The 26,074-nt window shown below is 46.6% G+C and overlaps 1 protein-coding gene across 1 annotated transcript; it reads right to left on the bottom strand.

Moving 5' to 3' along the window:
* Window positions 1–532: 532 nt before the first annotated feature.
* Window positions 533–24,652, bottom strand: ANAPC5 (anaphase promoting complex subunit 5). The gene is made up of 17 exons (XM_032229906.1): window positions 24,376–24,652; window positions 22,314–22,393; window positions 21,808–21,917; window positions 20,571–20,766; window positions 18,214–18,280; window positions 16,395–16,496; window positions 15,443–15,633; window positions 13,179–13,260; window positions 12,783–12,872; window positions 11,067–11,248; window positions 9,368–9,503; window positions 8,326–8,400; window positions 7,756–7,877; window positions 5,607–5,714; window positions 5,023–5,170; window positions 2,650–2,812; window positions 533–1,791 (listed from the first exon to the last, which is right to left on the bottom strand). Exons 1-17 carry the CDS (start codon window positions 24,577–24,579, stop codon window positions 1,577–1,579), a joined length of 2,271 nt encoding a protein of 756 aa, XP_032085797.1. The 5' UTR covers window positions 24,580–24,652; the 3' UTR covers window positions 533–1,576.
* Between the last annotated feature and the right edge of the window lie 1,422 nt (window positions 24,653–26,074).

The following is a 26,074-nucleotide window of genomic DNA, read 5'->3' as shown; positions in this document are numbered from 1 at the left end:
CAGCGCTGTCCGAAGACGTCTCCGTGGTCATGTGGCCGGCGTGACTCAACGCACAGAACGCCGTTCCCTTCCCAACAAAGGTGGTTCCTATTTTTCCACTTGGCATTTTTTAACGTGCTTTCGAACGGCCAGGTTGGCAGAAGCTGGGACGAGTCACGGGGGCTCCCTCTGTTACGCGGTGGTGCTAGGGATTTGGACCGCCGACCTTTTCTGATCAACAAAATCTCAGCCCTCAACGTTACTGCCACACAATTGAGCTTGGAATTTACGTTGCCGAGCAAGAAATTGGTGAGTTTTTGTGCCGATTTTTTCCTTGCCGCATTTGTTAAGGGAATCGCTGCACTTGTTCAGTTAACACAAGAGGGTTGTGTTGAGGGAATCTGGCGTCTCCGTTGGGTGTGTTCAAAGTTACGGCACTGAAAAAAAGTGACTTCTGGCCGTTACAATCGTTGCATCCCCGCAGTCACACGATCAAAATTCAGACGCTTGGCAACTGGCTCTTATTTATTTTTATTGATTTTGTTTCTATTAAATACATTTCTTTACAAACATCGTGTTGCCTGGGTATTTAATTTGCTTAACAGTTCAGATTATGTTCTTAATCTCCACCCCTTTTCCCCCCCAACCCTTGGTAAAATAAATTCCATGTTTGATAATCTTCTACGTCCTCTTAATTCTCATTGTCAATCTATCCATTTCTGCACAATCTAGTATCTTATTTCTTCATCTCGCATTATATCTTCATTTTTTCCCCCTGTATTAGGCAAAAATAATCCTCGCTGCTGTTAGGGCATGTAGTATTAAATACATACTTTTCTTGTCAGGTTTTTCTGATATTGTAACTAATCAAAACTATTAAGGTTTATAAGCTGCAAGTTTCCCTATAATCTTTTCTAACCACCGTATCGTTGTCCAAATTTTTTTTTAACTTTGGCACACTTCCACCACATATGATAAAATGTGCCCATTTTTAAACATTTCGAACATTTGCTAGACGTATTTTTAGACGTTTTAACTAACCTAGCAACTGGCTCGTATTTATGACGGTTGCAATGTCTCGGGTCACGTGATTTCCTTTGACGGCCTTCTGACAAGCAATTTTGAGGGGGAAGCCGGATTCACTCACACAACGGCGTGAGTTCCTTAACAGCTGCAGTGATTCGCTTAACAACATTGGGAAGAAACGTCGTAAAAAACCCCTCATTTGACAAATTTCTCGCTCAGCAACAGAAACATTGGGCTGAATTGTGGTCTTAAGCCGAGGATTATCTCCCGTGGTTCGCAAGTGGCAAAGACGTGGACTGGGAGTCCGTGGCAAGAAAGCCACCGTTCACCAGGATGGGTCAGGGGGCCTCGACCGGCAAGAACAGACAAGGCAAGCGTGACGGGCATCTGAACACAGGCACCGCCCACAGACCAATTTATTGGCATTTCCAAAGACTGAACACGACACGGGGTGGGAGACCCATAAGAACGAGGGGAGGGAGACCCGCAGAAGGACGGATTCACGGATCTCGTTCCAGTTTAGCGGCTCAGCTGGCCTTCGCCAAGGACTGGATCCCTTTGCTCAGAGGCCTCACTTGAAAGTGCTGACCAGAGGGACCCCTCGGGCAGGGAATTCCAGGTGGAGCTGCCGGAAGAGCATGGCACATTGGTTTCTCTCTTGGGTCTTACCCAGGCTGTGGAAGAGCCTGGCTTGGAGATACAGGACGTCCCGCAGCTGCTCTTTGCAGTCGACTTTTGCAAAATAGGTCTTGGCTTCGTTCAAATTCAGGATGGCGGCTTCCAGGGCTGCAGGAGAGACGAAGGAAGGAAGGAAGGAAGGAAGGAAGGAAGGAGGAGAGGAGAAAAGACAGAGAGACAGAGAAAGGAAGGAAGAAGAGAGGAGAGGAGAAAAGACAGAGAGACAGAGAAAGAAAGGAAGGAAAGAAGGAAGGAAGGAAGAAGAGAGGAGAAAAGACAGAGAGACAGAGAAAGGAAGGAAGAAGAGAGAAGAGGAGAAAAGAGACAGAGAGACAGAGAAAGAAAGGAAGGAAAGAAGGAAGGAAGAAGAGAGGAGAAAAGAAAAAGAGACAGAAAAAGAAAGGAAGAAAGAGAAGAGAGAGAAAAGAGACAGCAAGATAGAGAAAGAAAGGGAGAGAGAGGAGAGAGAGGAGAGAAAGAAAAAAGAAAGGAAGGGAGGAAGAAAGGAGAGGAGAGAAAAAAGACAGAGAGACAGAGAAAGAAAGAAAGAAAGAAAGAAAGAAAGAAAGAAAGAAAGAAAGAAAGAAAGAAAGAAAGAAAGAGGTTAAAATCACCGAACTTAAGAAACTGGGGAGGTTGTGAGTTCTACAGCCCCGCACGAAAGACAGCTGGGTGAGTGGAGCCAGTCCCTCCCTCTTCGCCCTACGGAAGAGGCAATGGCAACCCTCCAGGAATTAGTCCTGGCCAGCGACAGGAGTCGACACTGACGCGAAGGCCCAGAGGCCCAAAAGGGGGTGGGGTGGGGTGGGTGAGTGGGAATAGGGAAACTGAGGGAGGGGCTACCAATGGCTACTCGCTGTCGCTCCTTCTGAAGCCCCTTGGCAAGCCTGCCGTTTGGCCCAAGACCAACCCCGACGTTCCCCACCCCCCCGAGACCTTCCACGGACGTCCGCGGTTCTCGATTACCTTCGGCCTTCTTGGTGGGGTCGTAAGAGGCCGCGGAGGCCACCTGGCACTTGGCCACCAAAAACATGGCGGCGCCTTTGTCCAGCACGGCTCCGTGGGCCAGGATGGGCTCTATGGCCATGTGGAGGATGCTGAGCGCTTGCTCCGGGATCCCGAGGATCAGCTGGGAAAGAAGCAAACACAACGGCAACCATCACCCCTGGAGGAGAAACCATTTATTCGCTGGTGCACAACAGGGGCACAATGAGAAGCGCAACTTCTACCTCTCTTGCTTAGCTCGGCTCCCAGTGGGGGCGAACCCGTTTTAAAAGAATCTGAGCGTGCGGGAGGCGGGAAGGTGGACCCCCGCACAACTTCTGCCCCGGGCAACTGACGGGACGGGCTGCCTGGAGCCAAAGTGGGGTTTTGTCTGTAGCTTAGAAACCATGGTTTGTGGTTAAGTAACCCTAGACCAGGGATTAGCAATCTGCGGCTCCGGAGCCGCATGTGGCTCTTCCATCCGTCTGCTGCGGCTCCCTTTTGCCGGACGGCTCCACAATTGATAGGACTTTCAATTAAGACAAGTAGAGGACGCTGTGCCAGGAGGAGACTCTATGGTGGGGGAACCGGACTTCCGGTCAGCTCCAGAATTGACTGGGGGGGGGCCCTTCCGATTAGGGCCTTTGTGGCTCTCTGACTGTTTAAGTTTGCTGACCGCTGCTCTAGACCAGGCTAAGTCCAGGCTAGAGCCAAGGTGGCACAGTGGTTAGAGTGCAGCACTGCAGACTACTTCAGCTGACTGCAGTTCTGCAGTTCGGCTGTTCAAATCTCACCGGCTCAGGGTTGACTCAGCCTTCTATCCTTCCGAGGTGGGTGAAATGGGGACCCAGACTGTGGGGCCGATATGCTGACTCTGTAAACCGCTTAGAGAGGGCTGAAAGCCCTACGAAGCGGTATATAAGTCTAACTGCTATTGCTATAAGTTCTTTTTTGAAGCCTCGGCTATTTTTATTACAGCGGTTTGGTGTCACAGAGGGATATAAAAAAGTTGCTTAAATGTTTTTAAAAAAACTTTTGTTTGGGAATTTCTAGAATCCTGGCCCTCCGTCCACTGAGCCACCAATAGCCTGGAACATCTATAGACTGTTCAAAAGAGACAATCAGCCAGCCAAAAAGGGAACTGAAATGTTTCAGGCAACCAAGCAGACTCCACAGTCCTTCCACCCCTCCCTCTCCCAACCCTTCTCCCTTCTGGCTCTGATGACGTTACCTAGTTGGGTCATGAAACATCTGCAAGAAAACAAGCAAGCTGAGAGACCACGGAGGACCCTACAGTTCTTCTTCTTCTCCCCCCTCCCCTTCCTCCTCCTCCTCCTCTCTGCAAGCCCCACTCCCCTTCTGGCACTGATGATGTTCCCTAGTTCGGTCATGAAACGTCTGCAAGAAAACCCACCAAGCTCAGAGAGCATGAAGGACCCTACAGTCCTCCTCCTCCTCCCCTTCCTCCTCCTCTCCCTTCTAGCACTGATCATGTTACCTAGTTGGGTAATGAAACATCTGCAAGAAAGCAAGAAAGCTCAGAGACCACCAAGGACCCCTCCTGGCTAAGTATTTCAGATGCCAGCTAGCTGTAGTTTATGCAATACACAAACAGTTTAACCCCCCCTACTTGGAGGATATCTGGGGGCTTTGTTGTGGCCCGCCAGCAGCCAGCAGAGCTGGCAGTCGGAGAGTGAGGAGGGTTGGGGAGGAACCTGGGCCAGTCCTGGAGTCTGGGGAAGGCTCTGCGGAGGGCTCTGTGTCGGAGGCAGAGAGGGGGCCAGGGCCGTCTGACAGTTATCAGCTGCCTTCGGAGTCGGACATCAGTGAGGCAGAAGAACAGCTGGAGCCTGTTCCCAGTGTGCGCATGCGCAGAGTGGCCAGACGAAGGGAAGAGCTAAAGAACAGGGGTCGAGTAAGGGAGGAAGGCCAGAGGTGGACGGTGAATGGCCCCTCCCAGAGGGAATAAAAGAGGAGCGAAAGGGGAGTGGAGTTTGCAGGAGGCAATTCGTTTGTTCGTTTCAGGAGTGTGAAGATCTGTCCGTGAATCTCAGAGACCCTGTAGTCTTTCCTTGCACAGAACCTCATTGGGAAAATATTGACATGGCAGCTTTCCAAGCTAGATAAGGTCTGTGGTCATAAATACGCCTTTGAAAGACTTGTTTGCCAGGCCTCGGCTGGATGTGAATGGGAGGAATTCACATTCGCTTCATAAAAGGGGTTTTGCCGGGGCCAGGAATCTGCCTCGTGCTTTTTGGGGAAGCCTAGGACAGAACAGCCATGAGCTTTGCAAAACGGGTCCATTCCCTTTCCAGCAGAGAAGAGAAAACGGAAGAAAGGGGGTCGAACGGGCACCTGGGCAAAAGCCAAATTGAGGATGGTTTCCGAAGCCAAGTACTGCAGGCGGAACTCCCTCGCCAAAGCCAGGGCCTGCAGCAGGATGGGCAAAGCGATGGTGTGGCACAGGGACTGCCAATACAGCTCGGCAACCGACAGCAGGACGCTGAACCCAAAAGGAAGAGAAAGGAGGAATTAGATGTCAGTGACGGCTAACCTTTTTCTGCTCGGGTGCCGAAATCCCCTGCCCACCCCCATAATGCAATGTGCCTCCCCTCCGCGCATGCACGCAACATCCACCTCTCCACGCCCCATTTTGAAACCTCCTGGGACCAAAAATGGGGTGGAAGGGGGTGGGGAGGGCACCGCACACCTGTACTCTAAGGCAGTGTTTCTCAACCTTGGCAACTTGAAGTCCTGTGGACTTCAACTCCCAGAATCCCCCAGCCAGCATAGCTGGCTGGGGAATTCTGGGAGTTGAAGTCCACAGGACTTCAAGTTGCCAAGGTTGAGAAACACTGCTCTAAGGTGCTGAAGAGAGCACAGGTAGAGCCCAGAAAAAAACCCACCGAGTTTTGGCAAGGAACGGCGTCTCTTCTTACCTGATGACCATCTCGGTGTTTTTGGTTTTATGGCAGTGGCTCAAGAGCTTCTCCAGGAGTTTGTGGGCCTTGGACATCTGGTTCTGGGCTCTGAGTAGAGTTGCCTTCCTGAAAAACCAGTCGATGGGCCCTTCACTTGTATCGTTTGACTCCTTTGCTATTGTTATGTTTACATTTCCGTGACCCGTCAAAACCGCGGTCCACAAAAGCGCGCTCGACGAAAGCGCGCATTTGACGTCATCACAGCGCGACGGAAAAAATTAAAAATTGAAATAAAAATAAAATTAAAGCAAGCCGATTCACATAAAGGTAAGGGTTAGGGTTAGGGTTAGGTTAAGGGTTAGGGTTACGTTTAGCGTTAGGTTAAGGGTTAGGTTTAGAGTTAGATTTAGGGTTAGGTTAAGGGTTAGGTTTAGGGTTAGGTTTAGGGTTAGGTTAAGGGTTAGATTTAGGGTTAGGTTTAGGGTTAGGTTAAGGGTTAGGTTTAGGGTTAGGTTTAGGGTTAGGGTTAGATTTAGGGTTAGGTTTAGGGTTAGGGTTAGGTTTGGGAGGGTTAGGGTAAGGTTTTCGCTTTATTTTTACATTTATCGATCACAGCGCGATGTTTTCGTCGCGCTGTGATAACGTCACGTACGCGCTTTTGTCGAGCGCGCTTTTGTCTACCGCGGTTTTGTGGTGGAACCTACATTTCTTCTCATCATCCCCCCCCCCATCCCCCCGTTTTATTTATTCAAATTTGTCAACAAGCACAAAGAAACAAGAAGGAAAAACACATGAAAAAAATGATTTAAATTGTTTAAAGTTAGTTCAGCAAGAAGAAGCTAAGGTCAGTGTAGAATGTTATTAATTTCTTTATTTTATTTTTTTTCTCAATAGATTTTAGACTGTGTTTGTTAGAAATCCATACCGTGTACGGGTTCCGGGAAGTCGGGGGGGGGGGGGAAGGAGGAGGAGGGTTGGGGGGAGGGAGGGGTATATATTAGGCTAGACAAGAATTTGGTGGTAAACTAGAATTATTTTGACATACAAAAAATTGTACTTCAATGTCTTACTGATTGAGGAATGATGAAATGTTTGTCTTAAAAGAAATAAAACTTTTGAACTCTCAAAAGATTAAAAAAAAAATGGCACGGATAAACGGATCTAAATAAGTAAAACTTAGCCATAAACAACATAAAAAGGGTCCGTATCGATGGGGGACAGTAGGACAGGGACGGTAGGCACACTGGTGCGCTTATGCACGCCCTCTTTACGGACCTCTTCAGAAACGCATAAGGTCCACAGCGGACAGCTTAAGGCCGGGGTCACCAATCTGTGGCTCCGGAGCCGCATGTGGCTCTTCCATCCGTCTGCTGCGGCTCCCTTTTGCCGGTGGGCTCCACAATTGATCGGACTTTCAATTAGGACAGGTTAGAGGACGCTGTGCTAGGAGGGGACTCTATGGTGGGGGAACCGGACTTCCGGTTGGCTCCAGAATTGAATTGGGGGGGGGGCTTCCGATTAGGGCCTTTGTGGCTCTTTGAGTGTTTAAGTTTGCTGGCTTAAGGTAAAGGGAGTTAAAAGAACTAACGAACAGGATGGGGGTGAGGTTTTCCACACATTTGCTACTCTATTGCTGAACTCCTTTTAGCATAGTCTTTATTGTCATTGTACAAAGGAAATACAGTGACATTTTATCTGCAATCAAGGTTAGAACGGATTGCATGTAGTTTGTTACCTGTTGACAGCCCTCGTGTTACTGCAGTTGAAGTCAAAGCAGTGATTAAACAGCATTAGGAGTTGCAAGCTGCCCGGAAGAACCCCACCACGAAACAGGAGGCAAATAAATAAACAATATTTTGTTCGTAGCAGGACGAAGCATCCGGGAGAAAAATCAACGCACAGGCGAGCGAGAAACGGACACGTCTTTCCGCACAGTTCTCAACTCACGATTTCTTTAACGACCATTCAGAGTTACGACAGCCTGGGAAAAACGTACTTCGTGGCCCGCCGAGCACTTCCAGCCGTCATCGAAAGCTGCCTCAACCTCCCTGTGATTCACCTGACTGCAGGTGTGGTTGGGAACTGGCTCACGGGTACGACTCGAAAGCGGCGACAAAGAGAATTCGCGGGTATTCGTTTTTGCCCTTGGCGGCTCTCTCTCTCTCACCTGTAAACCCCCTCGCAGCTGTCCAGAGCGGTGATCCCAGCCACCAGCGAGTCGGCCACGTGGTAGCGTCCGTCGTTCATGGCCCGATCAAACTGGATTTTCTGATCAAACAGCATCCACAGCTGCGCAAGAGGATTGGGCAAGGTTGAGAAAGAAGTGGATTTTGACGTCTGGGTGAAGCCTGCAACAACCCACCCTTATTGTTGCCTGCATCCAGTTTGCCTCCATTTATGTGGCATCCCAGAGGTGTTGGGACTCCCATCATCCTCCGTTTTGGCAACGGACTATGTCGCCCCAGGATTATGGGTTTTGCCATCCCAACACATCCCCAAAAGCAGCAGGTTAGGTTAGTCTGCATTAATATAACTTGAGTTTAGACTTAAATCTTTTCAATGTCTCACGTTAACATTATTTTTGTCTGACAAAATCCAGACCTGGATTTATTTAGAAGCATTTCCGGAAACCAGCGTGACGTTAATAATTCAACTCACAGGATTTTGAAGGCCAACGCATAAATAAATCAAAATCAGAAAGCATTCTCCCTTCTCAGGGTTTAGTGCTGAAGCTCACCTGGGCATGCTGGCTGTTGGTGGGAAATCTCTCCTTAAGATGCTTCAGGATCTCGGAGGCCGCGGTGAAATAACCCTGATGTATAAAAAGTGAGATTGGGAAGAAGAGTAGAAATTCATGTCCAGGCTAAGAGACTGTCGTGCCTCAGTTCCAAAAATAAAAAAAATATACAATGCGAAGAAGGGCTTTTTAGTTATTCATTCATTCATTTTACATGGTCACCCATCTCACTTTTATGTGACTCTAGGTAAAAAGGTAAAGGCACACCTGTGCTAGTCGCTTCTGACTCTAGAGGGCGGTGCTAATCTCTGTTTCAAAGCCGAAGAGCCAGCGCTGTCCGAAGACGTCTCCGTGGTCATGTGGCCGGCATGACTCAACGCCGAAGGCTCACGGAGCGCTGTTACCTTCCCACCAAAGGTGGTTCCTATTTTTCTACTTGCATTTTTTACCTGCTTTCAAACTGCTAGGTTGGCAGAAATTGGGACAAGGAACGGGAGCTCACTCCGTTACGCGGCGCTAGGGCTTCGAATTGCCGAACCGCGGACCTTTCTGATTGACAAGCTCGAAGTCTTAGCCTCTGAGCTAGGTAGCTTACCATGAAATACTTCCTGAAAAATGATTTAATATATGATCAGCTACATTTAATAAAAGCTATGTTATTCTAGATACTTTCAAAAGCCTCATTCTGGAGCAAGAGATGGCTCTGTTTTAGGGCACCATGGATCGCTTAGGCGAGATGCGGAACTGTCCCATAAAGAGGTTCTCCCAAGCAGAGGTTGTACGAACACCTGCAGACGTGTGGCCTGGGGAATTCTGGGAATTGAAGTCCGCACAAGGTTGGAAAACACTGCTCTCCTAGTGCCTGTCAGTAGAGCGGGAAAGCAGGGGCGTATCCGGATGAGACAGATGGGGTGGGACTCAGGGTGATTCCCCCCTCGCAAATCCTCTTCTTCAGCCTCAAGGAAGGCGCATGGCAGGACTATCGCGAGGACCGTACAAGACGGCCGCGGGGAATCTCGGCACACAGCAACGCGCCACCCACCTGCTCGGCGTGCAGCTCAGCCAAGTGGCACAGCACCACGGCGAAGGACTCGGTGTTGTTTTGCTGAACGCCCACGTTCACGGCCTCCAGGCTGTTCATGCTCAAGAGCATCTGGGCCTGCTGAAGCGCCATTGTGCTAGGGAGAGAGGCGGGGGGGGGAACTTAGATGGGCAGAGAATAACAGCCTTGGCACCTGGCCCGTTTTCTTTTATTCCATTCTGAACAGAGGCTCTCAGTACCTTGAAAAAAAACAAAACACTACACCATTCAAGGGCTTAATTCCGCGGTGGCCATTATGGAAATCAGTGCAATGTATTCTGCACCTTCCCCCCACCCCCTCGTTTGCAGGTGTGCCAGGTCGTATTCAGCTCCTGGGATTTGCTAAGCTAAATGTTGTATCCTGTTGGCCGCCGGCCCTTCCTCACGCAGCCGAATCGGAGGAGGAGGGACAGCATCGAGTCAGCCTGAGAGGGGGAAGAGGGAAGGGAGCTGGCAGGGAGAGAGAGAGAGAGAGAGAAGCAAAGCCTGAGCTGTCCATCAGCCCTCAGGTGGAGACAGCCCCCAGTTCTGGAGGTGGCTGATGAGGAAGAGGAGGGACAGCTGGGTTCAGTGCCTGACGCATGGATGCGTAGGCGGCACCGAGGAGAGGAGAGCAGTGGAAATCTATGGGCCGGTCCTTGGGATGTAAGAGCCACTGTTGCTAGCAAGGTCCCACTCTAGTTCTGGGGATAAAAGGCAGGAAGTGGAGATAAATAGATGTGGCGGAGGAGAGGAGAGCAGGGGAAATCTATGGGCCGGTCCTTGGGATGGAAGAGCCACTGCTGCTAGTAAAGTCCCACCCTAGCCCTGGGGATAAAAGGCAGGTGTGTGTGTGTGTGGAGATGAATGGAGGTGCCAGACAACTATTCATCTCTCTGCCGGATGGGCTTATTAGCCTGCGGTGAGACAGAAACTTTTTCCTGGGGCTGCCGGCGCTCCTGATAAAGGAATCATTGATTTAACCACAGAGGGCTTGTTGTGTTTGGGAACACTAAAGATGGGCTTTTGTGCTCTGAATTTTAATTCAGAGGAATCTAATTACCGTATTTTTCGGAGCATAAGGCACACCCTTTTCCTTCAAAAAAGAGGCTGAAAATCTGGGTGCGTCTTATACACGGACTACAGCATTTTTGGCCATCCGAAACCACACCCCCTTCACCAAAATGGCCGTGCATAGCCTTTAGGAGGCTGTCAAGAGTGCTCCTGGGGGCTGGGGAGGGCAGAAATGATCAAAAAGTGGGCCGTTTTTTGCTAAATCCCCACCACCATGCCCCCTTTTTTTTTTTGGACAAAAAAACGGGCCCATTTTTGCAAAAAATAGGCCATTTTTTGCTCATTTTTGCCCCCCCCTCCACCCCCGCAGGAGCACACTATGAACCTTCTAAGGGCTATTTATGCCTTTTTTTTTTTTTTTTTTGAAAAAAAGAAACAGGCCTGTTTTCATGAAAAACAGGCCATTTTTGAGAGGTTTGTTTGCAGAATGCGAAAACTTTTTTTTTGTATTTCCTCTTCAAAACCTTGGTGCGTCTTATACTCAGAAAAATGTGGTAGTAATACTGAACGCAGCTTCCTGAGAGTTTCAGAATGGAAGGTTTTCTAAGCTTCCAAAGAATCCCTAATGCCGACTCAGACCTTCCGCCCTAACCGAGGCTGGACGTACCTGCGTCCGTACAGCCTCCAAATGGCCGTCTTCTGGGCGATGCTAATATCAATCAGTTCAGACAAGCTGTGCTTCCAGTGTAAGAGGTCGGAGTCTTTCAGAGCATCCATTAGCTTGTTGGCCGTCTTCCCTGCCAAAGCTCTTTGCTGGACCAAGGACTGGATCCCCAGAGAGGCCAAATACTAGGAAAGGAAGGGGTTTTAAAAGAGGAAGCCGTTACTAACCCAAGCGGGAGACAGAAGGGCCAAGTACTCTGTTTCTCCAAAAATAAGACCTCCCCGGATAAGAAGCCCAATCAGGCTTTTGAGCGCATAAATATATTGCAACCAGGCAGCAGCCACGAGGTGACCACGCTCGCTGCCTCCTGCACCTCAACAATAATAAGACCTCCCCAAAAATAAGGACAAGCGTTTATTTCAGGGGTCAAAAGAAAAGAAGAGCCTGTCTTATTTTTGGGGAAACACGGTAGGTAGGTAGGTAGGTAGGTAGGTGGATAGATAGATAGATAGATGACAGAGAGATAGATATAGATGATAGATAGATATACATAGATGGATAGACAGACAGACAGACGGATATAGAAATAAATATAGATGATGGATAGAGATAAAGAGATGACAGACAGACAGACAGACAGATAGATAGAGATAGACAGACAGACAGACGGATATAGAAATATAGATGATGGATAGAGATAAAGAGATGACAGAGAAATAGATAGATAGATAGATGACAGAGAGATAGATATAGATGATAGATATAGATAGATAGACAGACAGATGGATATAGAAATAAATATAGATATGGATAGAGATAAAGAGATGACAGATAGATAGATATGGTAGATAGATAGATAGATGATAGATAGATAGATAGATAGATAGATAGACAGACAGACAGACAGACAGACATAGAAATATAGATGAAGGATAGAGATAAAGAGATGACAGAGAAATAGATAGATAGATAGATAGATAGATAGATAGATAGATAGATAGATAGATAGATGACAGAGAGATAGATATAGATGATAGATAGACAGACAGACAGACAGATATAGAAATAAATATAGGTATGGATAGGGATAAAGAGATGACAGACAGATAGAGACAGACAGACAGACAGACGGATATAGAAATATAGATGATGGATAGAGATAAAGAGATGACAGATAGATAGATAGATAGATAGATAGATAGATAGATAGATAGATAGATAGACAGACAGACAGACAGATGAGAGAGAGATAGATAGGTGATAGATAGATATAGATAGACAGACAGACAGACGGATATAGAAATAAATAGAGATGATGGATAGAGATAAAGAGATGACAGAGATAGATAGATATAAGATAGATAGGTAGATAGATAGATAGATAGACAGACACACAGACACGGTTTCCCCAAAAATAAGACCTCCCCAGATAATGAGCCCAATTGGGCTGTTGAATGCATGCTCTAAAATAAGCCCTTCCCCGAAAATCTTGCAACACAGCAGCAACCACGAGGTGACCCCACTCGCCTCCTCCTCCTGCGCCTCAAAAATAATAAGACCCTCCCCGAAAATTAGCCCAGGTGTTTATTTCGGGGCTCAAAAGAAAATAAGATCCTGTCTTTCTTCTTTTCGGGGAAACACGGTAGGGAAAAGTGTCTTTAAAAAGAAAAGATATTGACCAAGTGAAAAAAGAAAATGGACCAAGGGATCGGCACGTACTGGTAATCCAAAATACACGGCTTTCTTCACAGAGTGCTCGAGAAGGATGCAGCTATCCGATCTTTTCTGTTCCAGGATGTGCAGCCAGCTCTGGTGGAAAAAAGAGGGACAGGAGAGAAATAGGATTTGTTACAGAGAACCGAGAAGTCCCTTTTTGGCTCAGAAGTCTGGGCTCTGTGAACGCCCCGGTATTAGGAATCTCAGAGTCAGCAGAAGCATCCTTGCATGCTGCCCGACACACACGCACACTTTTCAAAGCTGGATCAAAACCGGTCAAGACTCGCGGCGTTCGGCCTCTGTGATCCTCCGATTCACGGCAGCGGCCACCTAGGCTCAAAGCGCCGTATCGGAACGGGGAGTAAGGAGGATCCCGGATCTTCTGCTAGGAAGCCTTACCAAGCAATGCTGGAGGCAGACGTGGTCGTTGGATTCCTGGGCAATCCGGATGGCTTCCTGCAGGGCCAGCTCAGCCTGGTGGCTGGAACCAGAGAGGGAAGACGGAGGTAGTTAAGGCTCGAATAATATCTACGCCCTTAAGAATATACAGGTAGTCCTTCGCTTATGACGATCCGAAATTACATCCCTGGGGAAAGTGACTTGTAACCGTTTTCCCGCCCTTAACGACCATTACAGCATCCCTACGGTCACATGATCAAAATTGAGGCGCCTGGTAACCGAGTCATATTTATGACGGGCTGCAGTATCTCAGGCTCAGGTGATTCCCCTTCTGCAATGAGTTATTATAAATGTAATGTAGATGTCAGGCCTGCAGCCATCTTTTCTTTTGGGTCTTTGGCCTGCCAGACTTTCCATTATTCTACTATGCAGTTTCTATGGTGGGAAAATGGGATTGTAGAGAGTGAGATGCTATGTAGCCATAACGACATTCTTTCTAGAAAGCCAAGATCATCCTTTGTCTCTGCACCTGACCGGAACTGGATGGGTGGAACTGCCAGCAAGGTAGTGGAAGATCGGACTATGTGATGGACTTGTGGGTATGGGGGGGGCAAGATCTTGAACTTTCAACTGGGCGGGGAAAACCAGGAAGCTTTCAGATTTGTGTTTCCCCAGATGTGCCAACATGGCTCTCTTCATCAATTGGGACTTTAAGCAATACTTTGCCTTGGACTTTATTTTTGGATGCTATTTGGAACCCTGACAATAGAAGCAGCGACTAAGGAGTTGCTACAGGCTGGCAAGTCAACCTAGTTTTCTTAGGGGACATGTAGAAATTCAATTTTCTTTGGAGGACAAAATAAAGAACATTTTACTATTTATATTGATGTTTTTTTTTGCCTAGGGGTTATTAGATATATTCGACCCAAATCCCAACCCACGGCTGAGAAGATAGAAAAACCACAGAGGCAGGAAAGGTTCCTTGCTTGCTTCTGTTTCAGTTTAATACAATTTGTATGCCGCCCACTCCCACTGGGACTCTGGGTGGCTCACAAGCAAGACAAAAGCATTTTAAAAATTTAAGAAAAGATACAATTATTAAAATAATACACCATCCATTCAGTCTAAGTGGGGCTGGATATAATCAACAGCCCCAGGCCTGCCGGAACAGCCAGGTCTTAGTGGCTTTACGGAAGGCGGGGAGAGTGGTGAGGGTCCGGATCTCTACAGGTAGATCATTCCACAGGGCCGGTGCAGCTACAGAGAAGGCCCTCCCTCGGGGGGCCGCCAGCCGGCATTGTCCGGTCGAAGGCACCCGGAGGAGGCCCAACCTGTGCGATCTTATTGGTCGTTGGGAGGTGAATGGCAGCGTGGCACGACAAAACCGCGGTCCACTAAAGTGCGCCCGATTAAAGTGCGTCGCTGATGTCATCAGCAGCGCAACAACAGCGACCGCGGAGAAAAAAGGGCGCTTTAAAAAGCGCTTTGAAAGCAAGCCGATTCACGTTAAGGTAAGGGTTAAGTTTAGGGTTAGGGTTAGCTTAAGGGTTAGGTTAAGCATTAGGGTTAGGGTTAGGTTAAGGGTTAGCGTTAGGTTTAGCGTTAGGTTAAGGGTTAGGTTAAGGGTTAGGTTTAGGGTTAGGTTTCGGGGGGTTAGGTTTAGGTGTTAATTTTAGCTTTAGCGCTCACAGCGTGCTTTTTTCGTCGCGCTGTGATGACATCAGGTACGCGGTTTTGTCAAGCGCGCTTTAGTCGACCGCGGTTTTGTGGTGGAACCAATGGCAGGAGGCGGTCTCTCAGGTAGCCAGGTCCGATACCATGTAGGGCTTTAAAAGTAACGACTAGCACCTTGAAGTGCGTCCAGAGACCAATGGGGAGCCAGTGCAGCTCGCGGAGGATAGGTGTAACATGGGTGTATCTAGGTACACCCATTATCGCTCGCGCGGCTGCATTCTGGACCAACTGCAGTCTTCGAACACTCTTCAGGGGCAGCCCCATGTAGAGCGTGTTACAGTAATCCAGTCTTGAGGTGACGAGGGCGTGAGTGACCATTCGAAGGGCCTCCCGGTCCAGGTAGGGCCGCAACTGGTGCACCAGGCGAACCTGGGCAAAGGCCCCCCTGGTCACAGCTGACAGATGATGTTCTAAGGTCAGCTGTGGATCCAGGAGGACTCCCAAATTGCGGGACCCTCTCCGAGGGGTGTATAATTTCACCCCCCTAGGCTAAGAGGTGGAATTCTGAAAGTCGATTGAAAACAACTCACTAGTGACCAAAGCGGCAATGCAGCGCAGCCAAATTAAGAGCCGCGTATCTGAGGCTTCGCCCATAACCTTCGTCCCCGTTGCTTTTGCTTTCTGCCCCAGTGAGAATCAAGCGGTCGAAGTAGTGAAGGAGGCTGTGCGTTGAGCTGAAGACGTCTTGGACTCGAAGGCTGTTTAAGTAGCTCAGGTAATGCTGGATAGAAACAAACCAGGTTTGTATAAACTGCCAGAGCCATATATGAGAATGCTGGCTTGGCACTAAATAATCGTGTTCTTAATTACGCGGTGGCTCAGGGGCTAAGACGCTGCGCTTGTCGATCAGAAAGGTTGGCAGTTCGGTGGTTCGAATCCCTAGCGCCGCGTAATGGAGTGAGCTCCTGTGACTTGTCCCATCTTCTGCCAACCCAGCACTTCGAAAGCATGTAAAAAATGCAAGTAAAAAAATAGGGACCACCTTTGGTGGGAAAGTAACAGCGTTCCGTGAGCCTTTGGCGTTGAGCCATGCCGGCCACATGACCACAGAGACGTCTTCGGACAGTGCTGGCTCTTCGGCTTTGAAACGGAGATGAGCACCGCCCCCTAGAGTCAGGAACGACTAGCACAGATGTGCGAGGGGAACCTTTACCTTAATCACAAGTAGATGGGATAATAGGGTGGGTTCTCACATGACCTTCAATCCCAGACTACGGTTTACAAACCATGGTGGGATTGACACCTCATGCAAGCTGACTGCAACAAAAAATGGCCGTAAAATTGGACATGACCCACTTAATGACAGATCTTCCAGGCCCAGTTATGGTTCTAAATTGAGGACTACATGGATCAGAACACCAACTGTATCAATTGGGAGCTCTTGAGTCTGCCTTGCCTGCCTGATGTTCATGCTGCTTAGCCCAGCGCAGTGGGATACACCCGATAAGGCAGGATTTAAGGAAACAAATTAACCTCACTTACCGCTTCAGCAAAATCCGGGTTAAATTTTAACAAGTTGTTCAACTCCTTTTGTAAGGATGCTGGAGAAAGGGCTTTGGTCTCATCGTTTTTCAACAAAGATGCCTAGAATTTAAAAAAAAAATCTTTTGTTTCTGTTAAAGAGATGTAAATTTTCTGGGACAATCTAAATTAAACCTTCCCCTAATCAACACCACTAAAAAAACTTTCCATATATCTGCGTTCTGCAACTTTAACAACTTGAAGTTGTGTGGATGTCATGCTGGCTTAGGGGGAGGGGGAGATTCTGGGAGTTGAAGACCGCACTTCTTCAAGCTGCCAATTGAGACAGCATCTCTCTCTCCCTCCCTCCCTCTCTCTCTTTCCTTTCCTCCCTCCCTCCCTCTCTCTCACAGTGTGACTGTCCTGGCATTTCATCCACCATAGAAACCAAAGTGAAAGACAAATAACATATATACTACTTACACATTGCTAGTCTTATACAATTATTTTTGATTAACGTATTCATTCTAATACATACTGTATATAATATCTCATTTCAGGTCTATTTAGCCTAATTTTTTTCTGTTCCGATTCCCACCTCGTGTTTCTAGCCATTGATAAAATCTATTCCATGTGTCATAATATTCTGTCTCTCCTTTGTTTTTTTTATTCTAACGTTAGTCTATCCATTTCTACACAAGTTAATATCTTCCTTATTATCTCCTTTTCTGAAGGGATATTTTCTTTTTTTCCATTTGCTGTGCATACACCATTCTCACTGCTGTTAGGATGTGAAGTACATTGACCCTTTACTATAGCCTTCTGTTATAATACCTAATAAAAAAAAATCTAGCTTGAATTTTATATGTTGTCCAACCGTTTTTTCTAGCCACATCTGAATTTGTAACCAAAGTCGCCTTGCCTTTTTCGTGACCCGTCAAAACTGCGGTCCACAAAAGCGCGCTCGCCGAAAGCGCGCATTTGACGTCATCACAGCGCGACGAAAAAAATTAAAAATTGAAATAAAAATAAAATTAAAGCACGCCGATTCACATAAAGGTAAGGGTTAGGGTTAGGGTTAGGTTAAGGTTAGGTTTAGAGCGTTAGGGTTACGTTTAGCGTTAGGTTAAGGGTTAGCGTTAGGTTTAGCGTTAGGTTAACGGTTAGGTTTAGGGTTAGATTTATGGTTAGATTAAGGGTTAGGTTTAGGGTTAGGTTTAGGGTTAGGTTTAGGGTTAGGTTTGGGGGGGTTAGGGTAAGGTTTTTGCTTTATTTTTACATTTATCGATCACAGCGCGATGTTTTCATCCGCTGTGATGACGTCACATACGTGCTTTCGTTGAGCGCGATTTTGTCGTTCGTGGTTTTGTGGTGGAACCGCCTTTTTACAGGCCCACCACATGTGCTAGTGTGTGCCTGATGACTTGTTTGCATTTCCAACATTTTGGGGATGTGTTGCTGAACATTTTAGCCAACCTTGCCGGTGGGGGGGGGGGTGGATATGCCCCCTGTAGAACATTTTATAAAGATTGGACTATTGGCAAAAGCTCCGGGACAGAAATCGGAAATTGACATTAGCCACATCGTACAAAGACCTCCTTAAGTTGCATCTGCTTCTTACGCAGTCAACTGAGGATATTCTTTTAGGGAGATAGTAGGAAATCTGTTAAATAAAACACTTTGCCCTTTTGGAACTACAGGTCTATCCAGATTCTAGTCCTCAAGTTGTAGAATCTCTTCCATATCCACTGTTGTATCTTCCCATGTATTAAGTATGGTGTGATGGGAAGTTGAACGGGCCAAAATACTCAGTCTGTCTTGAACTTACCAATCAACGTACCTGTTGGGAGAGGAAGTATTCTGCTTGCTTCTGTGAGAGGGGCCCGTTGCAGGATATTTCTTCCTCCCTTCAAAGAGAGAAACCATTGTGACATTCCTCCAGAAAATTAGAAGACCCAAAAGTACAGGAGCAAAGACAGCAGTTTGTTTCAAAAAGGGCAAAAAACCCAGAACAGAGACCCTCAGATGTCACACTAGAGCACTGGTCATCCACAGAAAAATTATTTACATTTTTAATATTGCACTAAATCAGTTGTCTTCAAATTACGGCCCCTGGGACGGATACGTGGAATGAACGCTTGTGTTACTGCAGAGAGTCTCCCCCTTCGGGGTCTTTTTGTGCAGGTCGAAGGGGCAGAAATTCCAACTTGGGGTCTGCTTCGGCCTCCTGGTGGGGGGCTTTGGGCGAAGGCTGGAGGGAAGAGCCGCTGGTGGGGAAGAGCCGGAGGGCCTCGTTCCAGTGGGACTGCATCCTGGCCTGGAACTGGCTGACCATCTCAGCCCGCTGAGCCTCCAGGCGCCGGCACCTGGCCTTGCACTCCCGCAGGTCTTCCCTCTGCTTGGAAAAACCATGCTCCTAGTCCTCAGTGAGGAACTTCTGCTGAGCCTCCTTCTCAGTCAGATCCAATTTGAACTGAGCCAGCTGTTTTGTCAACTCTTTCTCCTGGTGGCTGCTTAGCTCCAGCAACTGCTTCCTGTTGGGGGCCCTAAGGAGCCCGGGCAGGCAGGCGAGGAGTGGCTGGGAGGGGAGGGGCGAGTAGAGGCTGGCGAGGCGCCCCTTCATGTGAGTGACATCGGGTTGGCCACGCCCACCCAGTCACATGACTACCTAGCCACACCCACCAGCCGGTCAGATCAGGCAGATCATATTAGTGGTCCGCCGGATTTAAAATTATGAATTTCGTGGTTCCTGAGGTCTGAAAGGTTAGTGACTCCTGCATTAGAGGGTGAAAGTTTTCACAGTCATCATTAGCTAAGGTGCTCTGAGAACCTGAAACCTATTTTGGTAGGTACAGAAAAAGCTTTAGCAACTGTACACATTACATAATTATGAGTACCCTTTTGCCCAAATGTAGACAACGATTTCAGAACTTTTCATCAAATTTATCCAAATGTTTGGACTGGCCACATACAGGGAATCTTGAGATCACTCCTAGCTTTTATTCAGTAACCAAAATCAAGATATACTTAATTATAATGGTGTGCATAGTTGTCCCCCTCCTCCCTCATATATATGAGTTCTTAACAACTGGCTGTTCCCCCAGTTTTGGTTAGAGGGGATTACACTCCTTGTGTGTGTTTTGGTTTATTTGATAGTTGTTGGCTTTCTTTGTGTTTTCAACATTATGTACAATTCAGTTTCAGTTTATTGGTATTTGTATGCCGCCCACTCCCAGAGGAGTCTGGGCGGCTTAGAGAAACAAGGGAATTAAAAATAAAAAATAGAAATAAATCATTTTAAAATTACGCAACATACATACACTTAAAATGGGGCTGGGTGCTGATCAACAGCCCCAGGCCTGCCGGAACAGCCAGGTCTTAGTGGCTGAAGAGTAGTGAGGGTCCAGATCTCTACGGGGAGATCGTTCCATAGGGCCGGGGCAGCAACAGAGAAGGCCCTCCCCCGGGGGGTCGCCAGCCGACATTGACCCACCGATGGTACCCAGAAGAGGCCCAATCTGTGTGATCTAATCGGTCTTTGGGAGGTAAATGGCAGGAGGCAGTCTCTCAGGTAGCCGGTTCCACCACAAATGCGCGTACGAGAAAAGCGCGTGTGACTAAAGCGCGGTGACAAAACCGCACCATCAAAACCACGGAGACGAATGAGCGCTGAAGTGCGCCGACAACAGCGCGCCGACAGAAGCGCGCTGTAACATAACCCTAAACCTAACCCTAAACCTAACCCTAAACCTAACCCTAAACCTTACCTTAACTTAAATCGCGCTTCTGTCGGCGCGCTGTTGTCGGCGCGCTTTTGACATCGCGGTTTTAGCGCTGCCGTTTTGTCGGCACGCTTTTGACGTTCGCGGTTATGTCGTGCCACGAGGTAGCCAGGTCCTAAATCATGTAGGGCTTTAAAAGTAACGACTAGCACCTTGAAGTGTATCCGGAGACCAATGGGAAGCCAGTGCAGCTCGCGGAGGATAGGTGTAACGTGGGTGTATCTAGGTACACCCATTATTGCTCGCGCGGCTGCATTCTGGACCAACTGCAGTCTTCGAGTACTCTTCAGGGGCAGCCCCATGTAGAGCGCGTTACAGTAATCCAGTCAATATCTTCTTATTGTTTAATAAGCTGGTCAGAGTCCTCACAGATTGTGGCTGAATATGGATTTCCTAGAAACGAATAAATAATAACCTGAATGGCCCGTCAAGTTCTTTTCTCTCCATTTCCTCGTCCGGTTCTCCACCGCGTGTCAGCTCCATTTCGTTCTCATCACCCCTGCCTTTCTTCTCTTCGTTTTGGAAGAACTGCTGGAGAGCCGTGTAAAGCTTGTAGACTTGGCTGAATGAGAGCTTATTATAGGCCAGGATCATGTGGCGCAGAAACAAGCCTGCAGAGGCAAGGAGGAGGCTGTTATTGTGGACGTGGAACATCTCCTGCCTTAGCAGCTCGGCAATACAGTCAAACCTCCTCATCTTCCCCCGGTTTTGTAATACCCATTTCCACCACAACAGGGAGCATTTCCCCAAAGGGAACTGTTGTAATATAGTTCCTTGTGTAGGTGTGGGTCACCCATGGCCCAGTTCATACCAGGGCATGCGGAGCCACGCTGAACCACACAGGAGAAAACAAACTCCTAAAACACCATAACATCCTGATAGTTCATAACATAACATTCTGAGATGTGCCCTACCAATGACGCCCAGGATTTGACCATATATAGACAGAACTTCCCTGAGCAGTAGATTAGCAATTGTAGTTTGACAGGCTGTCTTAAATCACATGCTGATTGCTCCTCCTGCCTTTGTCCTATCTCAATAAAAGGGGCTCTCAGACCCCCAATCTGGGTCGCTCCATCCCGAGAAAGTTCGTCTCCTGTCTTTTCTCAACATTGGCCTCATGGGCGAACCACGGAAACTTCACACCCTTACATTCTTGATTGTCTGTTTAATAACAATATACCTTTATATAATCACATCCTAAAACACCATAACATCCTGATAGTTCATAACATAACATTCTGAGATGTGCCCTACCAATGACGTCCAGGATTTGACCATATATAGACAGAACTTCTCTGAGCAGTAGATTAGAAATTGTACGTTTACAGGCTGTTTTTAACCACATGCTATTGCTCCTCCTGCCTTTGTCCTATCTCAATAAAAGGGGCTCTCAGACCCCCAATCTGGGTCGCTCCATCCCGAGAAAGATCGTGTCCTGTCTTTTCTCCACATTGGCCTCATGGACAAACCACGGGAACGTTACAGGGAACAAATGGCGAAATATTTTTTTTGCGTCAAAAAGATTTTGGAAATCCATAAAAATTAACTAAGTTGGGTTTGGGTGCTGAAGCAAACCAGCTTAGGCGGTTACATTTTAACCAAGGAGTGAAGATTCAAAATGTAAAATAACTAAGATTTTTTATTTTTACCTACAACACTTGTTTTGTGAACTTCTGGTTCAGTTCCACTGAACGAGTCTGAAAGATCGTCAAAGAATTGTTCCATATCTTTCAATTCACCTTCTGCCATCATTTTAATCCTGTTAAGTGAGGCCAACAGAGGATGTTACAATATTCTGTACACAAAGGACACGAACTAAATATAGTTCATCTAAAAGATGAATGTAAATAAATAATTATTTTGAAATCAGAACTGAAATTGTAGCACCAACCCTCCCACACCCCAAAAAAGGATGAACAAACTTCTTCATCCAAATTAATTCAGGAAATCATATTTGGGAACTCTGAGTTAATGGATCCAAAGAAGCATTTTCAAACTTGTAAAACAAACTTCCTTTTCAGAGACAGTACCTAAAATCTGGAGAAATGTATTAAAGTTACATCTTTCAAAGCACATTTAACCCCACTAATAAGTCTTGGTAAGCAAACATTGAAACAAACTGGAATATGCAAAAAGAGGGAAAAAACACATTTACCTTGTTTGAACAAAATTTGCTATTTCGGGGCAGCATTCATCAATAGCTTGATTCAAACGAGACAGTGTCATATCAGGACCCTAAATAAAGAAGTAACACTAACTGTTAGAACGACCGTGATCACACAATCCATTAACTCGGGAGTTCACAAAATATGATTTCCTGAATTAATCCCATTGATGCATACATACAGCATATGGAACCATAAAAATAAACTTTGGATGAATGTGCCCAATTCATTCAAACAACCACAATTTAGTTCAATATCTGTGCAAACATAACCAGATTTCTACATGTGCAGGGACAAGCTACACCATTCTAGCCATTTGTCTTAAACAGAAAGACTATACTCATTTTGGCCCTGGCACCATTTTATATTTTGCATTTATATAAAATATAAACATCGTGTATTTATATACTGTTTGCTGGTTGTTAAACACTTTCCTTTTTCTCCTTCTTCTGGATTTTTTATTCTTCTCATCAGCTGCCCAGAGTACACTATCTTCCAAATTACAAATTCATAAGTAAATTAAATTTACAACTTATTTATTGAAGTAAATAAAAATAAATGAAACCCTGCCTGGCCACAAGACCCCGCCTCGCCTTCAAAGTCCCAAATGAGATAGGGAAAGTTGTTCAAGCCATATTCTCATTGTGGTCTTTTTCACCGTTTATTTTATTGTTCTATTATTTTGCTTCTGTTTTTCTTAAAGCTTTTGACCTTTTTACATTTAAATTAATAATTTTGTCCTTTCTAGTTCCTGCATTTCTGTCAGAAGATGACACTTCTATAAAAAACAGAGTTGGAAAGGACCTTGGAAGTCTTCTAGTCCAAACCCCTGCTTAGGCAGGATGCCCTACACAACTTCAGACAAATGGTTATCCAACATCTTCTTAAAAACTTCCAGTATTGGAGCATTCACAACTTCTGGAGGCAAGTTGTTCCATTGATAAAATTGTTCTGTCAGGAAATTTCTCCTTAGTTTTAAGTTGCTTCTCTCCTTGATTAGTTTCCACCCATTGCTTCTTGTCCTGAGCCGAGGTGGCGCAGTGGTTAGGGTGCAGTACTGCAGACCACTTCAGCTGACTGTTATCCGCAGTTCAGCGGTTCTAATCTCACCGGCTCAAGGTTGACTCAGCCTTCCATCTTTCCGAGGTGGGTGAAATGAGGACCCAGACTGTGGGGGCGATATGCTGACTCTGTAAACCGCTTAGAGAGGGCTGAAAGCCCTATGGAGCGGTATATAAGTCTAACTGCTATTGCTATTGCTGCCCTGCCTTCAGGTGCTTTGGCAAATAGTTTGACTCCCTCTTCTTTGTGGCAACCCCTGAGATATCGGAACACTGCTATCATGTCTCCCCTAGTCCTTCTTTTCTTTAAACTAGACATATCCAGTTCCTGCAACCGTTCTTCATATGTTTTAGCCTCCAGTCCCCTAATCATCTTGGTTGCTCTTCTCTGCACTCTTTCTAGAGTCTCCACATCTTTTTTACATCTTGGAGACCAAAACTGGGTACTGTATTCCAAGTGTGGCCTTATAAAGCGGTATTAACCCTTCCTGTGATCTTGATTCCATCCCTCTCTTTATGCAGCCTAGAACTGTGTTGGCTTTTTTGGCAGCTGCTGCACATTGGCTGGCTCCTATTTAAGTGATCGTCCACTAGGACTCCAAGATCCCTCTCACAACTATTGAGCAAGGTACCACCTATACTGTACCTGTGCATTTCGTTTTTCTCGCCTAAATGTAGAACCTGCCATTTTTTTCCACCCTTGGATTTCATTTTGTTAGATAGCGCCCAAGGTTCAGGTCTGTCAAGATCCTTCTGTATCTTAAGCCTGTCTTCTGGAGCGTTGGCTATTCCTGCCAGCTTGCTGTACATTTTGTTCATGTATTTCTTCTTATTGCTAAGCCGCCTAGAGTAACCCCCTCCCCGCCCCCCAGGCGACATAGGCGGCAAATAAATGTAATAAATAACGTGCCCTCTTCTCCACACACAAAAAAGGCCCCAAAGGGATAGAGGCCTCACCCTTTCTCCAGCTCCCCTCCCCAACCCACCCAACCTGCAATAGAGGCAACAGAAGCCGGTTGAGACGCCGCCTGTCCAGCAGGCTGAGTTGCGGCCCGGCGTGGCCCAGCTCCCGGATCAGCACCAGCAGGGCCATCTTGTAGGGGGTGACCCAGTCCTTGATGCCGAAGACGTTGGCGTGCACCACGCCGTTGGTCATCATGGGGTTGAAGTAAAGGCTCTCGTGGACGCTGGCCATGGCTCCGTCCGCGGCGCCGCGATGGGGGACCGCATACGGAGGCGCACCCGCACCCGTCTCCCGGGGCAACCGCCGCTGCGTCGCGGAGCAGCCAATCGCCGGCGCCGAAGGGAGCGCGCCTGAGCAGGGCCTGAGCCAATGAGAGCGAAGCTTGAGGGGGGGGGGTGTCACGGTTCCTAGTAGGGGCGGAAACAAAAGTCAGGGTGACGAGAGTTCCGCTGGGCTTAAAAGAAATAGGGGGGAAATTGCAGAATAAGAAGAATTGGAAGGGAACTTGGAGGCCTTCTAGTCCACCCCCTTGCCACAAGCAGGAGACCCTATTCCATTCCAGACAAGTGGAATGTCAGAGGAAAAGCTTCAGTGTTCTAAATTGCAAATATCTAGGTTTTTAATTATTATAGTAATTAATTATTATTTCTACACTGTCTCTTTTCTGTTCTGTGTGAAATATTGGGTGATGATCTAAATAACTCAACATTGATAGTGCTACCTAATATGATAACGAAATGTTTGCAAGCAAACTACCAAACTCGGAGATAGCAGGAATCCCACAGTTCTACTTTGAACTACAAATAGTCTCTTCCCCTGGAGAAACTTCCGTCCTTTTCCAAATACGTTCATACAAGACTGTTAACTTTTTAATCATTCTCACATCATATCCCAACATTTGCTTGGTGTAAGCTTGGATTGGTTTAATGGCTGTGTGGTGTGAATCCTGCCCTTTGGTTTCTAATTCATTTATCGTGCAACTAGGAATACGATTTAGCTCAGTAAGCACACAGGTTAGGTTGTGTAAACTCGCCTTGAGGAAAATAAAGAATCATTGGGCCTACGTTGGAAGTGGGAAGCTAAGCAAAAAAATCTTTTTCAACATTGCAAAAAATATTAACTCTTCACTTTTATTGCTCATCTTTCATTTTAGGCTTACAAAACAAGGACTTGTGTATATAATGCAATCATCCTGTATATTCTGCACATCAAAAAATGTTACTTTTCAATACTAACAGTTGGTTTTATTAGCGTTGATTCCACAATTAAGCAAAGGTCTGTATGACACATTACCAATTGCTATGCTAATGACCTTGGTGTAAATTTAAGAAGACTTAATGATAAGAATAGCAGATAAGAATGGCTTACTTCTCCAGCATAATCTCCTAACCAGAAAAGCTTCCTGCTCAGGTCTCTCCATATGACGTAATTCTAAAAACTGCTTTTCTGAAAGTTTTGCTGACATCAGACAAGTTTCTGTTTACCAAACAACAGCTGTGTTTCTAAAATATTTTTGCAAGGCTGGAACTTTAAGGACTAGCTTATATTATGATTTGAGTTCATAATTTATAATTTGGGAGCAGCTGGTAAAAAAAGGGGGGAACTGGGTGGGGGGGGGAGAACCCAATAAATGAACACAGAGACCATATGTTAAATATTATTGCTACTATACATTTTAAACCAGTGTTTCCCAACCTTGGCAACTTGAAGATGTCCGGACTTCAAC

This window comes from Thamnophis elegans, chromosome 13 (assembly GCF_009769535.1).
Source record: "Thamnophis elegans isolate rThaEle1 chromosome 13, rThaEle1.pri, whole genome shotgun sequence".
In the NCBI taxonomy this organism is placed as follows: domain Eukaryota; kingdom Metazoa; phylum Chordata; class Lepidosauria; order Squamata; family Colubridae; genus Thamnophis; species Thamnophis elegans.
The sequence above is the reverse complement of the archived record's forward strand: the minus strand, read 5'-3'. Positions and strand labels throughout refer to the sequence as shown.